This window comes from Oncorhynchus nerka, linkage group LG2, assembly GCF_034236695.1.
Source record: "Oncorhynchus nerka isolate Pitt River linkage group LG2, Oner_Uvic_2.0, whole genome shotgun sequence".
Lineage (NCBI taxonomy): Eukaryota > Metazoa > Chordata > Actinopteri > Salmoniformes > Salmonidae > Oncorhynchus > Oncorhynchus nerka.
In genome coordinates this window covers 19,113,577-19,128,687 of record NC_088397.1, presented here as the reverse complement: position 1 = coordinate 19,128,687, position 15,111 = coordinate 19,113,577, and the positions used below count along the sequence as shown (strand labels likewise).

At 46.3% G+C, this 15,111-nt stretch overlaps 1 protein-coding gene across 13 annotated transcripts in view; it reads left to right on the top strand.

Annotated features, from left to right (window-relative positions):
• The window catches only part of LOC115132300 (guanine nucleotide exchange factor DBS-like), a 77,852-nt gene that overhangs the window by 37,767 nt on the left and 24,974 nt on the right, over positions 1–15,111 (top strand). For all 13 annotated transcript variants that reach the window (XM_065024394.1, XM_065024390.1, XM_065024375.1 and 10 more), the window contains 3 exons: positions 3,228–3,311; positions 5,887–6,001; positions 11,197–11,287. In XM_065024394.1, coding sequence (XP_064880466.1) covers positions 3,236–3,311; positions 5,887–6,001; positions 11,197–11,287 — 282 coding nt within the window. In that variant the 5' untranslated portion in view covers positions 3,228–3,235. The remainder of the gene's footprint in view (positions 1–3,227; positions 3,312–5,886; positions 6,002–11,196; positions 11,288–15,111) is intronic.

The window sequence follows — 15,111 nt, the reverse complement described above, 5'->3', positions numbered from 1 at the left end:
TACCTACCACCCAGGGCTGTAAGACTGAGCTGTTACCTACCACCTAGGGCTGCTAGACTGAGCTGTTACCTACCACCCAGGGCTGTAAAGACTGAGCTGTTACCTACCACCCAGGGCTGTAAGACTGAGCTGTTACCTACCACCCAGGGCTATAAGACTGAGCTGTTACCTACCACACAGGGCTGTAGTAAGACTGAGCTGTTACCTACCACCCAGGGCTGCTAGACTGAGCTGTTACCTACCACCCAGGACTGCCTGTCCACCTGTCCTGATGCATTACACCAACATCAGACTGAATACTGACAGTGACTGCCAACATGCATGTCTATGGTTCTAGAATAGACTGCATTAGTGTTTCTCAGCCTTGATCCCTATGGACCCAGTCACTGTGTGGATGCTAGTCTTACCGGCTCCAGCTGGTTGGAGGTAAGCCTGACAGGTTGACGTCACCTTCCCTGAGACCTGAAGTCAGTCCCTCCTGAAACGTGACCACAGGGTTTTCTGGTTTATACTGATGATGGTTGATTGGGGAGAGCATGGTATAAAAACCAAACAGCTACATAAGCATTAGTTAGAAACAATTGAGCATCATTGCAAATAGTTTTTATTAAAATGAGATAAGAATAGAGAGAAATAAAGTATTATTTTAAGCTCACCTTGGCAGTGGCGATTTTAGCATGTAAATCTTGGTGGGGCAAACTCAAGAAAAAACATATGCATGCCAGCAAAGCCACACTACACAACGCTAAACATGAATGGCACTATAACGGTGACAAACGGTGCCCATAAACTGTCAGGGCCTACATAAACTGTTAGGGCCTACATAAACTGTTAGGGCCTACATAAACTGTTAGGGCCTACATAAACTGTTAGGGCCTACATAAACTGTCAGGGCCTACATAAACTGTCAGGGCCTACATAAACTGTTATGGCCTACATAAACTGTTAGGGCCTACATAAACTGTTAGGGCCTACATAAACTGTTAGGGCCTACATAAAGCTGTCCCAACAGCAGAGCTTTCTTTTCAGCACCATGGAGTGAATCCTTACCACCAATACACCTGGCTATCAGCGAAGCCTTGTCTGGCAGCAAAACAGTTCATTCAGCCTCATTTACTGCCCTTTAAAAAAACATAGCTGATATGGCTGACTTGCTTAAACAAATGTGGTTTCTACTGACAATTGAGATGTACAAATGGGACGACGAGCGGATAAGAGGCAATTTCTATTAAGACATTAATGACAGAGCAGACAGACATAGTCAATATAACTGTTTGTTCAGCACTTTTGAAAGGTACAGCGACAGAATTCAGAACATGGGCCGTTCTTACAGTATTATCCCTGTACACCAAGTCAGAACCGTAGGATAAATAAAGGAGGCATATAAGCAGACAATGAAAGCTCTTACAATATTCGATGATTACATTCATCTAAAACAGGTTATAGGCTACATGTGCACCACCAAGTCAGAACAGTACGCTGAATTATGACGGGGGAAAGGAACAAACTATTAGAGTGAGGCACATGGGCTACTAACAGCTTACGACACAATATACACTTACTATGACTTTCTTAGCTACAGTATACATATCTCCCTGGCATATTACATCCTTTATGCAGCAGCATATAAGACATTTTTGGACCTTGTTGTGCTGTGCTCACTTGAACAGGAAGGTGGTGCGGCGGTCCTTCGTGGGCAAATTTTGTCATTAAACTTTGTCATCAAAGTCTGTCATTCTCTGGATTTATGGTGCATTCAAGACAACTGGGAACTCAGAAAAACACAAGGTTGAATCATGACATCAGGTCGGAGCTCAAGAAAGATTCTCGAGTTCCTGACTTGGAATTCCGAGTTGTATGACCGTATTTTCCCAGTCGGAGCTAGTTTTGTTCAGAGTTCCCAGTTGTCTTGAACTCACTGAAGTCTCCCATTTCCCAGTTCTGAGTTTCCAGTTGTTTTGAACTGCCAGAAGTCATGTTGGATTGACAGTATGGCCAATGTATTCAACCATGGTGTTGAATGTTTATCCTTTTAAGCTTGGAAAAGAGACCCTTAAACCCAGACTTGGACCACACGCTCACCCGTCTGAATAGCAGGCTAGTGATTGCTTTGCAACACTTGCAGTTAGCCACTGATTCCGACTTGATTAGTCATCTATGAACATCTTGGCCATGTTCTGTTATATTCTCCACCCCTCAGCCTGGTTCCTCTCTAGGTATCTTCCTAGGTTCCGGCCTTTCTAGGGAGTTTTTCCGAGCCACAGTGATTCTACGTCTGCATTGCTTGCTGTTTGGGGTTTACAATAATAGATGACAGGTACAGTAACATACAGTATTTACAATAATAGATGACAGGTACAGTAACATACAGTATTTACAACAATACTCTCTCTGCCTCTCCCCCTCCTCTCAGCCTCTTCCCGCAGCCTCTCCCCTCTCTCCTCCTCCCTTCTCTACTCCTCTCCTCAGCCTCACCTCCCGCACTCTCTTGCTCACTGAGAGTGGGACTGAAAGTTGGAGAAAGGGGGGGATTTGGGGAGACTTCTCCTTGAGAAGGGGGTCAGTGGGGTCTCTGCTCCTCTCTCTCTCTGTCATGTCATTCCAGGTGCTCTGTGTGACTAATACTATGTTCTATTATTGTAAATACTGTATGTTACAGTATTTACAGCTCAGTCTTACGCCCAGGGCTGTAAGACTGAGCTGTATGTTACTGTATCTGTCATCTATTGTTGTAAATACTGTATGTTACTGTATCTGTCATCTATTGTTGTAAATACTGTATGTTACTGTAACTGTCATCTATTGTTGTAAATACTGTATGTTACTGTAACTGTCATCTATTGTTGTAAATACTGTGTTACTGTATCTGTCATCTATTGTTGTAAATACTGTGTTACTGTATCTGTCATCTATTGTTGTAAATACTGTATGTTACTGTATCTGTCATCTATTGTTGTAAATACTGTATGTTACTGTATCTGTCATCTATTGTTGTAAATACTGTAACTGTCATCTATTGTTGTAAATGCTGTATGTTACTGTATCTGTCATCTATTGTTGTAAATACTGTATGTTACTGTAACTGTCATATATTGTTGTAAATACTGTGTTACTGTATCTGTCATCTATTGTTGTAAATACTGTGTTACTGTATCTGTCATCTATTGTTGTAAATACTGTATGTTACTGTATCTGTAGTTGATGTTTTTTTGTCTCTTATCTTCCAGATGACATCATGCAGCAGGAGAGTGATCGTCTGTTTGCTGCAGACATCGATCCTGACCTCAGGAAACGGTTTGCTTTCCTCTCAGGTCAGTCTTTTTCTTTTCCCTCCATCACTCCCTCCTTCATAGTTACCTCTCATAGGGGTTCAATCCCAAACATCCGAGTGAGCCAATCCCAACGCTATGCCAAGGCCCTTGAAGATCTCCCTTCACAGATGGGAAAATCTTTAGCAATATGGCAGAAGCTAGTAACAGTGAACCATCCCCAAAGCTGACACAGCCACTGATGGAGCAGCAATCATATCACACTGTATGAGAGAAGTAGCTGAGTGAAGCAGCTGTGTGAAGCAGCTGTGTGAAGTAGCTGAGTGAAGTAGCTGAAAGAAGTAGCTGGCCTAAACATCAAAACATAATCCGTCAGCATTTTCCTATTTATAAAAGTACAGGAATAGCACTCTGGCTGCCAGATAGAGTACAGCAGTGTTGTTCAAACTGATTTCTGTTGTATGACTTAACTAAATGACTTAACTAAACTAAGACTTTTGCAACGATCCGACCTTTGGGGGAAAACTGAGGAAAACCGTTCCACACCAGACCCATATTTCCAAAGAGTTGGGCCAACTCAGTTTGTTCCGTTACTACGGCGATGCCAACCCAGATAGGGCCCCACGTTGGGTTACCACGGATAATAATGGCACAGAGACGGCCCGTGAATAATTAATCGACACTGCGATCCACTTGGCAACCTGGCCCGGCAACGGTTGGAAGAGCCAAGTGTGTGTGGCACTATGTGCTGCTGTGATTGGCTGCTGAGTGTGTGACTGAATTTAACACTCCACCCGTTGAGAGCGAGAGTGTGTGTGTGTGTGTCTCTAACTGAATTTCACGAGCTTCAGTTCCTTGCTGTTACATGTCTTGCCCGGGAACCTGTTCTTAGGATGTGTACAGTCTGTGTAGAGTCTATTTGTCTTCACATCTCTCTGTCAGTGTGTTTAATAACTACGTGGTTGCCAGGGGTGATGCGTGTGTATGTTCATGACAGCTGCCCATCCTCTGATGAGTAGTCACATGAGCACACAGCTGATGAAGATGACCCTTGGTCTAGTTGTAATTCATACTTCTACGCTACAGCCTTGGTACGCCACTAGAATGACTCCAAGCCCAGTGGGTGAGAGTGTGACGCAGCGCTACTGTTTTAGCTGTGTCATTCAAGACTCCTGCTGTGTTCCTGTTCCTTCCCGGTTCTCTCTGTATGTCCTCTCCCCTGGAGGTTGTCTGTGTCTCCAGGCCTTGTTTTGTGTTGTAATCATTAACCTCTGGTCCTCCTCTAGTCGCCTACTCAGGCAGGTGTCTGCCTGACACACATACACACATGGTTCCAGATGGATCAGGGCACAGTGCTCTGGTTCTGCTCTAGCGACACGGCTGGTACCAGATGGATCAGGTCAGAGTGCTCTGGTACCAGATGGATCAGGTCAGAGTGCTCTGGTTCTGCTCTAGTCGTCTGGTACCAGATGGATCAGGGCACAGTGCTCTGGTTCTGCTCTAGTGGTCTGGTCCCAGATGGATCAGGGCACAGTGCTCTGGTTCTGCTCTAGTCGTCTGGTACCAGATGGATCAGGGCACAGTGCTCTGGTTCTGCTCTAGTGGCAACGGCTGGTACCAGATGGATCAGGGCACAGTGCTCTGGTTCTGCTCTAGTGACACGGCTGGTACCAGATGGATCAGGTCACAGTGCTCTGGTTCTGCTCTAGTGAGACGGCTGGTACCAGATGGATCAGGGCACAGTGCTCTGGTTCTGCTCTAGTGACACGGCTGGTGCCAGATGGATCAGGGCACAGTGCTCTGGTTCTGCTCTAGTGGCATGGCTGGTGCCAGATGGATCAGGGCACAGTGCTCTGCTTCTGCTCTAGTGGCACGGCTGGTGCAGAGATTCACACAGACCGCCTGTCTCTTTCTCTCTACTCACACCTGTTAATTTCTCATTCCCTGTACCCTCCTCTAGCACTAAATCAAGTCAAATTTGATTTGTCACAGGCGCCGAATACAACGGGTGTAGGCTTTACCGTGAAACGCTTTCTCGTGAGTCCTTTCCCGACAACGCAGAGTTAAAAAGGAAGAATAAAAATAGAAAAGACTATTATTGCAGCCTGCAGAGCCGCAGTAACACCAGGCTTTGTGAGAGAAGACAGATCCTATATCTCATCCTCTAATCTCCCCCTCCCCCACTCAGACCGTCACATGATTCCTCTGGGTCAATGGTTCTCAAAACCTCTCCTCGGGACCCCCAGACGTTTCACAAAGGGCTTGATGATTAGCTGACAAGTTGAATCCGGTTTGCTAACTGTGGAATAGTTCAAATACATGGAACAGCTGGGGGTCCCCAAGGAGAGGCTGGAACCGCTGCTCTGTGTGTTCATTCCACTTGGGGGGGTTAGCTATATCTATCAGAAGAGTAATGGACATTATGAATATGATGTACATGAACGTTTTAAAACACATGAAATTAAAGGATTCCAAAGCTTGTCACTATGTCTATTCTGTGGGGGTCTGAAAGGGGGATATGGGGGGCTGTATGTGCTGTCTAATTGAGGGCAAAATGATGGCCTTGTTGAACAAATGTAATCAATTAATCAATCAAACGTCCCCATTTCTTTCCCAGGGGGCCGAGCTGAGAACGGCAGTCCCATCATCGTGTTCCCAGAATTCCCTGCTTTTGGCGAGCTCCAGGAGGAAGAGTTCCACAACGTGCTGACCTACCTGACCAGTGTGCCCAGGTGACACACACAATGCATTGCACACTCTGATGCTTGAGCTTGTCATTACTTTGTATAGTTGAGGAAGTGGTGTGGTAACAATGACAACCAGCAGATGTCAGTGTAGAACTATCTTCACAGTTCCTTTGTCTGAACAGAACAATGAATCTCCAAACAACAAAGTGAACTTGTCTTATGCAGGACTGTATCTTAACCATTATAGTTGGCATCTATATTACACCTCAACGTTTCTGCAACTGGTACATGTCCTAGTACATGTGGTGTATGTCCTGGTATACGTGGTGTATGTCCTGGTACACGTGGTGTATGTCCTGGTACATGAGGTGTATGTCCTGGTACACGTGGTGTATGTCCTGGTACACGTGGTGTATGTCCTGGTACACGTGGTGTATGTCCTGGTACACGTGGTGTATGTCCTGGTACACGTGGTGTATGTCCTGGTACACGTGGTGTATGTCCTGGTACACGTGGTGTATGTCCCGGTACACGTGGTGTATGTCCCGGTACACGTGGTGTATGTCCCGGTACACGTGGTGTATGTCCCGGTACACGTGGTGTATGTCCCGGTACACGTGGTGTATGTCCTGGTATACGTGGTGTATGTCCCGGTACACGTGGTGTATGTCCTGGTACACGTGGTGTATGTCCTGACGCCTGTGGTTTATGTCCTGGTACACGAGGTGTATGTCCTGGTACACGTGGTGTATGTCCTGGTACACGTGGTGTATGTCCTGGTACACGAGGTGTATGTCCTGGTACACGTGGTATATGTCATGGTACATGAGGTGTATGTCCCGGCACATGAGGTGTATGTCCCGGCACATGAGGTGTATGTCCCGGTACATGGGGTGTATGTCCAGGTACATGAGGTGTATGTCCAGGTACATGTGGTGTATGTCCAGGTACATGTGGTGTATGTCCTGGTACATAAGGTGTATGTTCTGGTACATGTGGTGTATGTCCTGGTACATTATGTGTATGTCATGGTACATGATGTGTATGTCCTGGTACATGATATGTATGTCCTGGTACATGATGTGTATGTCCTGGTACATGGTGTGTATGTCCTGGTACATGGTGTGTATGTCCTGGTACATGGGGTGTATGTCATGGTACATGGTGTGTATGTCCTGGTACATGATGTGTATGTCCTGGTACATGAGGTGTATGTCCTGGTGCATAAGGTGTATGTCCTGGTGCATAAGGTGTATGTGTTGGTACATGTAGTGTATGTCATGGTACATGATGTGTATGTCCTGGTACATGATGTGTATGTCCTGGTGCATAAGGTGTATGTCCTGGTACATGTGATGTATGTCCTGGTACATGATGTGTATGTCCTGGTACATGAGGTGTACAGTATGTTGTGGTGTATGTCCTGGACGTTATGCTAGTCCTGTTTCTATACAGGAACTAACTACCTTCTTGGCTAGATATCCCACGATATTCTCTATCTCAATAGGAATTCCTGATATTAATAAATGTTGAATAACTAAAAAAGTCATAAAATGGACCATATCCTCCCCTATATTGCTATATTGTATTTACTTCGCCACCATGGCCTTTTTTGCCTTTACCTCCCTTATCTCACCTCATTTGCTCACATTGTATATAGACTTATTTTTCTACTGTATTATTGACTGTATGTTTGTTTTACTCCATGTGTAACTCTGTGTCGTTGTATCTGTCTAACTGCTTTGCTTTATCTTGGCCAGGTCGCAATTGTAAATGAGAACTTGTTCTCAACTAGCCTACCTGGTTAAATAAAGGTGTAATAAATCAAATAAATAAATAAGGGAGAGATGGATTCTCCAATTACCTTGAATGAACTACAGGACAAAATACAAACCCTGTGGTGTTGATGGTATCCTCAATGAAATTATCAAATATACAGACAACAAATTCCAATTAGCTAGACCAAATTTGACCACAATAACTACCGTGGGATATGCGTCAACAGCAACCTTGGGAAAATCCTCTGCATTATCATTAACAGCAGACTCATACATTTCCTCAGTGAAAACAATGTACTGAGTAAATGTCAAATTGGCTTTCTACCAAATTATTGTACGACAGACCACGTATTCACCCTGCACACCCTAATTGACAAACAAACAAACCAAAACAAAGGCAACGTCTTCTCATGCTTTGTTGATTTCAAAAAAGCCTTTGACTCAATTTGGCAGGAAGGTCTGCTATACAAATTGATGGGAAGCAGTGTTGGGGGAAAAACCTACAACATTATAAAATCCATGTACACAAACAACATTTGTACGGTTAAAAAAAAACACACACATTTCTTCCCACAGGGCCGTGGGGTGAGACAGGGATGCAGCTTAATCCCCACCCTCTTCAACATATAGATCAACGAATTGGCGAGGGCGCTAGAAAAGTCTGCAGAACATAAAATTCGACATACCAATTAGGATCTGGCTAAAAATACTTGAATCAGTTATAGAACCCATTGACCTTTATGGTTGTGAGGTCTGGGGTCCGCTCACCAAACAAGAATTCACAAAATGGGACAAACACCAAATTAAGACTCTGCATGCAGAATTCTGCAAATATATCCCCTGTGTACAACGTAGAACACCAAATTATGCACACAGAGCAGAATTAGGCCAGTACCTGCTAATTATCAAAATCCAGAAAAGAGCCGTTCAATTCTACAACCACCTAAAAGGAAGTGATTCCCAAACCTTCCATAACAAAGCCATCCCCTATAGAGAGAGGAACCTAGAGAAGAATCCCCTAAGCAAACTGGTCCTGGGGCTCTGTTCACAAACACAAACAGACCCCACAGAGTCCCAGGACAGCAACACAATTAGTCCCAACCAAATCATGAGAAAACAAAAAGATAATTACTTGACACATTGGAAAGAATTAACAAAAAAACTGAGCAAACTAGAATGCTATTTGGCCCTAAACAGAGAGTACACAGTGGCAGAATACCTGACCACTGTGACTGACCCAAACTTAAGGGAATTGCTTTGACTATGTAAAGACTCAGTGAGCATAGCCTTGCTATTGAGAAAGGCCGCTGTCGGCAGACCTGGCTCTCAAGAGAAGACAGGCTATGTGCTCACTGCCCACAAAATGAGGTGGAAACTGAGCTGCACTTCCTAACCTCCTGCCCAATGTATGACCATATTAGACACATATTTCCCTCAGATTACACAGACCCACAAAGAATTAGAAAACAAACCCGATTTTGATAAACTCTCATATCTATTGGGTGAAATTCCACAGTGTGCCATCACAGCAGCAAGATTTGTGACCTGTCGCCACAAGAAAAGGTCAACCAGTGAAGAGCAAACACCATTGTAAATACAACCCATATTTATGTTTATTTATTTTCTCTTTTGTACTTTAACTATTTGCACATCGTTACAACAATGTATATAGACATAATATGACATTTACATTTAAGTCATTTAGCAGACGCTCTTATCCAGAGCGACTTACAAATTGGATTTGGACATTTGAAATGTCTTTATTCTTTTGGAACGTCTGTGAGTGTAATGTTTACTGTTCATTTGTATTGTGTATTTCAATTCTGTATATTATCTACCTCACTTGCTTTGGCACTGTTAACATATGTTTCCCATGCCAATAAAGCCCCTTGAATTGAATTGAATTGAGAGAGGGGGGGTGCTTTCTCTGTTGTGCTCTCTAGCTTGCTTTCATTTATTCCCTTGCTTTCATTCTCTTTCTCTGTGCCTCTCCCTTTCTCTCTTGCTTACTTACTCACTCTTTCTTTCTCTCTCTCTCTCTAGCACACTCGCCAGACCAAAAGCGTGAGTGACTGTAAGGGGGTAGAAAGAGGGAGCTGGAAGAGGAGATATAAAAGAGAAAGCGGGGGTATTGTGGGGGTATAGACCGGGTGTCCTGGGTGTTTAATTACTATGAGTTTATCTCTGAATCAGAGTGTTGTATTTAACACAGTGTCCTATAGAGAAACATCCATCATGCTGCCAGTTCAGCACTATGGACGGTCCTGATTAGTACCACTGGATAAAATCATATCACCGTCTGTTTTATCTCACAAGATGCTCTCTGCACTTTCTCCTCTCCTTTTTCTCTCTGTCCTCTCTTTGTTCATCTCTACCTTCATTTCTATAAATCTCTCTCTTTCTATCTCTATGGCTTCCTCCTTGTCCTTTACCTCTGTGCTCTCCTCACTGCCAACACACATGCTGCTGAGCAAAGAGGGAGAGAGAGAGATAGAGCCAATGAGACGAGGGGGAGGGGAGGGGAAGCTCTATAGCTAAAGCGAGAAGAAAGCTGTGTGTGTGTGTGTGTGCGTGTGTGTGTGTGTGTGTGACACTGTCATGGCGGCAATTGAATTAATGACACTTTTGCGGTTCCCTCACCTACCAGCTAAAGGGGGGTGGATCCCATCTCATTCTCCATCAGATGTCCCGCCCCCCTCTGCTCATGAGCCATTCAAACACACTCCCGCCACCGCTGTCCATCATCCGTATGCTGCTCTGTGATAGGCTATGGGGGAGATGCAGGGCTGAGTTGATTGGCTGGTGTAGAGAAGCGGGTAGGCAGAGGATCGTTGTTCTCGGGGGGCTCCCGTTCTATCAGAGCTGTAAACAGAACACTGGTGCTTAACAAACGGGATCTGCAGAGAGGGAAAACCGGAATAACAGAGAAAAGGAATGGGAGAAGGAGATGACATTCTATTGAGGAGGTTTTGGGAATAACATTTGGGAATAACAGACGTATCCTGTCGTGTCACATCAATCGGATTAACCTGAGGAAGAGGCAACATTTTGGTAGTGTGTTTTCTACCGTGTGTGTGTGCGTGTGTGCGTGCACAGCAGGGTGATGGATGGATGATGGATTTGCTCATGGCTGTGTTGATGTATATGGACCACCTCAGCAGCATTGACTCTTTCACATTTCTGTGTGTGTGGTTGTCACTCTTGTTAAGAGCATCTGCTAATTGACTGAGATGTAAACGTGTGCTGCCAGCGACACTCTCCTCGTACTTTTGTACACAATCTACACACACTCCCACACACACACAGGGATTGAGCGTAATAATGCCACTGCCTGTGGGTAGCCTGTGATCTTGGAGCAGTCAAGGGTCCTGTCATTAGGAGGATACACACACATCCATGTAACCGTGGTAACATACACACACATCCATGTTGCTGTGGTGACCGTGTCTCGCTCTCCTGCAGTGTGACAGCGTCTGGAGTGGGCTTCATCCTGGTCATCGACCGCCGCCAGGACAGATGGACCGCCGTCAAGGGGACCCTGCTACGCATTGCAGTGAGTAACCGTGTGTGTGTGTGTGTGTGTGTGTGTGTGTGTGTGTGTGTGTGTGTGCGCACGCCTCATTAACACTGTATGCTGAGGGTGTGTGTGTAATCTATTAAGACATACACTTTAACAGGTGTTCGAGATGTCCTGAGCGACAGGAAACCTTTGTATATCAGAGTAGTGGCACAGTGCAGACTTCTCCATGAGGTGTCTTGCTGTCTGGTGAAACTAACTACTAGCCTAGTTCTGCAGGAGGGCAGAACTATAGCATCTCCTCCTTTCAGATTATACAACATCACACTCACTTCAACCTGCAGGAGGGCACTGTAGCATCTCCTCCTTTCAGATTATACAACATCACACTCACTTCAACCTGCAGGAGGGCACTGTAGCATCTCCTCCTTTCAGATTATACAACATCACACTCACTTCAACCTGCAGGAGGGCACTGTAGCATCTCCTCCTTTCAGATTATACACCATCACACTCACTTCAACCTGCAGGAGGGCACTGTAGCATCTCCTCCTTTCAGATTATACAACATAACACTCACTTCAACCTGCAGGAGAGAGAGGGAGAGCGATGGGATTTCCTACTCCGTATTTTAGAACACACTATAAGGAGTATATTGGCACCAAGATGTTGTCTGTATCATGTACGGCTCACAGATCATAGGGTATCACAGGAGGCATGTATAGGTCTAAAAAGGGCCTTATATGGCCACTTTCATCTGGATTTTCTCACATTGTTTGTGATACAAATGTAAAAAGCTTGTTGAACATTTTTCCTCCCAAAAGTGTCTATGTTAGAATTGCTAGAACAATCTGAGAAAATATTTAGTAATAATCACCCTTTTACACCTCTGTCTTTTCTTCTACTGTACACTCTTCCTCTCTCCTTCTCTAGTCTGTCACATGCTCCTCTAGTTCTCTTTTCTTCTTTCTCTCTCTCGCTCTCTCTCGCTCTCTCTCTCTCACTCTCTCGCTCTCTCTCGCTGACTCTCACTCTCTCGCTCTCTCTCGCTGACTCTCTCTCGCTCTCTCTCTCTCGCTCTCTCTCTCGCTGTCTCGCTCTCTCTCTCTCGCTGTCACTCGCTCTCTCTCTGTCTCTCTGTCTCTCTCTCTCTCTCTCTCTCTCTCTCTCTCTCTCTCTCTCTCTCTCTCTCTCTCTCAATTCAATTTCAATTTATGGGCTTTATTGGTATGGGAAACATGTTTACATTGACAAAGCAAAGGAAATAGATAATGAACAAAAGTGAAATAAACAATAAAAAATGAACAGTAAACATTACACTCACAAAAGTTCCAAAACAATGAAGACATTTCAAATGTGATTATGTCTATATACATTGTTGTAATGATGTGCAAATAGTTAGTGTGTATCTGTGTGTCTGTCTGTCACTCTCACTGCATGTGGTACAGGCTGTGACAGCTCAACAGCTGTGGATGTAGCTGAGGGGATAGGGTGATTTGACTAGGGAGGGGATAGGGTGATTTGACTAGGGAGGGGATAGGGTGATTTGACTAGGGAGGGGATAGGGTGATTTGACTAGGGAGGGGATAGGGTGATTTGACTAGGGATGGGATAGGGTGATTTGACTAGGGGGGGATAGGGTGATTTGACTAGGGAGGGAACAGGGTGATTTGACTAGGGAGGGGATAGGGTGATTTGACTAGGGAGGGGATAGGGTGATTTGACTAGGGGGATAGGGTGATTTGACTAGGGGGGTAGGGTGATTTGACTAGGGAGGGGATAGGGTGATTTGACTAGGGAGGGGATAGGCTGATTTGACTAGGGAGGGGATAGGCTGATTTGACTAGGGAGGGGATAGGCTGATTTGACTAGGGAGGGGATAGGCTGATTTGACTAGGGAGGGGATAGGGTGATGAACATGAAACACCCACAATGAGTTCCAGGAATCACCATCATAATAACTTGATACAGGCTTCACATCTGTGATCTTCATATTGTTGGTAATAAATGCAGAGTTATGAAACAGACCCAACAAAACAGAAATATTACTTTTCTATAAATATAACATTGACAAATGTTAACCTTTTAGCTCACCCATCAGCAAACCATAATGTCTCCATCATTCTCCTTATATGGGCCTGTCAGCCCCCCAATAATTCCAGCCATAACGGCCCGTTCCAGCCCATTGGATATGTCCATGTGACAAGGGAGGGGAGGAGGCTGGTGTTGAGCTGTTAACATTGCTGAGGTAGGACATTCGTCCTCTGTAAGCCTCTGTTAAGTGTGGGTGTGTTCATTGATTTCCCTACAGTGATAGTAGTGTGTAAACAGACTGGGGAAACCTGCTGATTAGTAGAGTACAGTATCAGTGTGGTGGCCCCAAGGGCAAACGCGCACATACACACACACGCACACACTCACACACAGCCTCAAGCATGCAGTGTCTGTGATTGTGATTGTGATTACCAGTATGATTTGTGACTGTGTCCTTGTGGGCCTGCAGTGTGAGGAGCAGAGGGTTGGTGTCATTACTCACCCCTAGGCACTGCACTGCCTGGTTCTGAAGCAGGGGGGTAGATTGGACTGGGCTATGGAGAGGAGGAGGAGGAGGGAGAGAGAGGGGCTGGGCTATGGAGAGGAGGAGGAGGAGGGAGGCAGGAGGGGGTAGAGGGGCTGGGCTATGGAGAGGAGGCAGGGGGGGGTAGAGGGGCTGGGCTATGGAGAGGAAGAGGCAGGGGGAGAGGGGGGCTGGGCTATGGAGAGGAGGAGGGAGGCAGGGGGGGTAGAGGGGCTGGGCTATAGAGAGGAGGAGGAGGGAGGCAGGGGGTAGAGGGGCTGGACTATGGAGAGGATGAGAGAGGGGCTGGGCTATGGAGAGGAGGAGGGAGGGAGGCAGGCGGGAGGTAGAGGGGCTGGGCTATGGAGAGGAGGAGGAGGGGGAGAGGGGGCTGGGCTATGGAGAGGAGGAGGGAGGCAGGGGGGTAGAGGGGCTGGGCTATAGAGAGGAGGAGGAGGGAGGCGGGGGGTAGAGGGGCTGGGCTATGGAGAGGATGAGAGAGGGGCATACAGGGGAGGGAGAAGGCTATGGAGAGGAGGAGGAGGGGGCCGTGCAGGGGGAGGGAGAGGGGCTGGGCTATGGAGAGGAGTAGGGTGGAGGGGGGCGTGTGAATGAGATGGAACCCGCTAGGGAGACGAGCAGCATGGGAAAGAGATAGTGGTGTCAGGCTACTCAGCTGGGTGTGATGGGGAGAGCTAGTGGTGTCAGGCTACTCAGCTGGGTGTGATGGGGTAGAGATAGCGGTGTCAGGCTACTCAGCTGGGTGTGATGGGGAGAGATAGTGGTGTCAGGCTACTCAGCTGGGTGTGATGGGGAGAGATAGTGGTGTCAGGCTACTCAGCTGGGTGTGATGGGGGAGAGATAGTGGTGTCAGGCTACTCAGCTGGGTGTGATGGGGAGAGATAGTGGTGTCAGGCTACTCAGCTGGGTGTGATGTGGAGAGATAGTGGTGTCAGGCTACTCAGCTGGGTGTGATGGGGGAGAGATAGTGGTGTCAGGCTACTCAGCTTGTTGTGATGGGGGAGAGCTAGTGGTGCCAGGCTACTCAGCTGGGTGTGATGGGGTAGAGATAGCGGTGTCAGGCTACTCAGCTGGGTGTGATGGGGAGAGATAGTGGTGTCAGGCTACTCAGCTGGGTGCGATGGGGGAGAGATAGTGGTGTCAGGCTACTCAGCTGGGTGTGATGGGGAGAGATAGTGGTGTCAGGCTACTCAGCTGGGTGTGATGTGGAGAGATAGTGGTGTCAGGCTACTCAGCTGGGTGTGATGGGGGAGAGATAGTGGTGTCAGGCTACTCAGCTGGG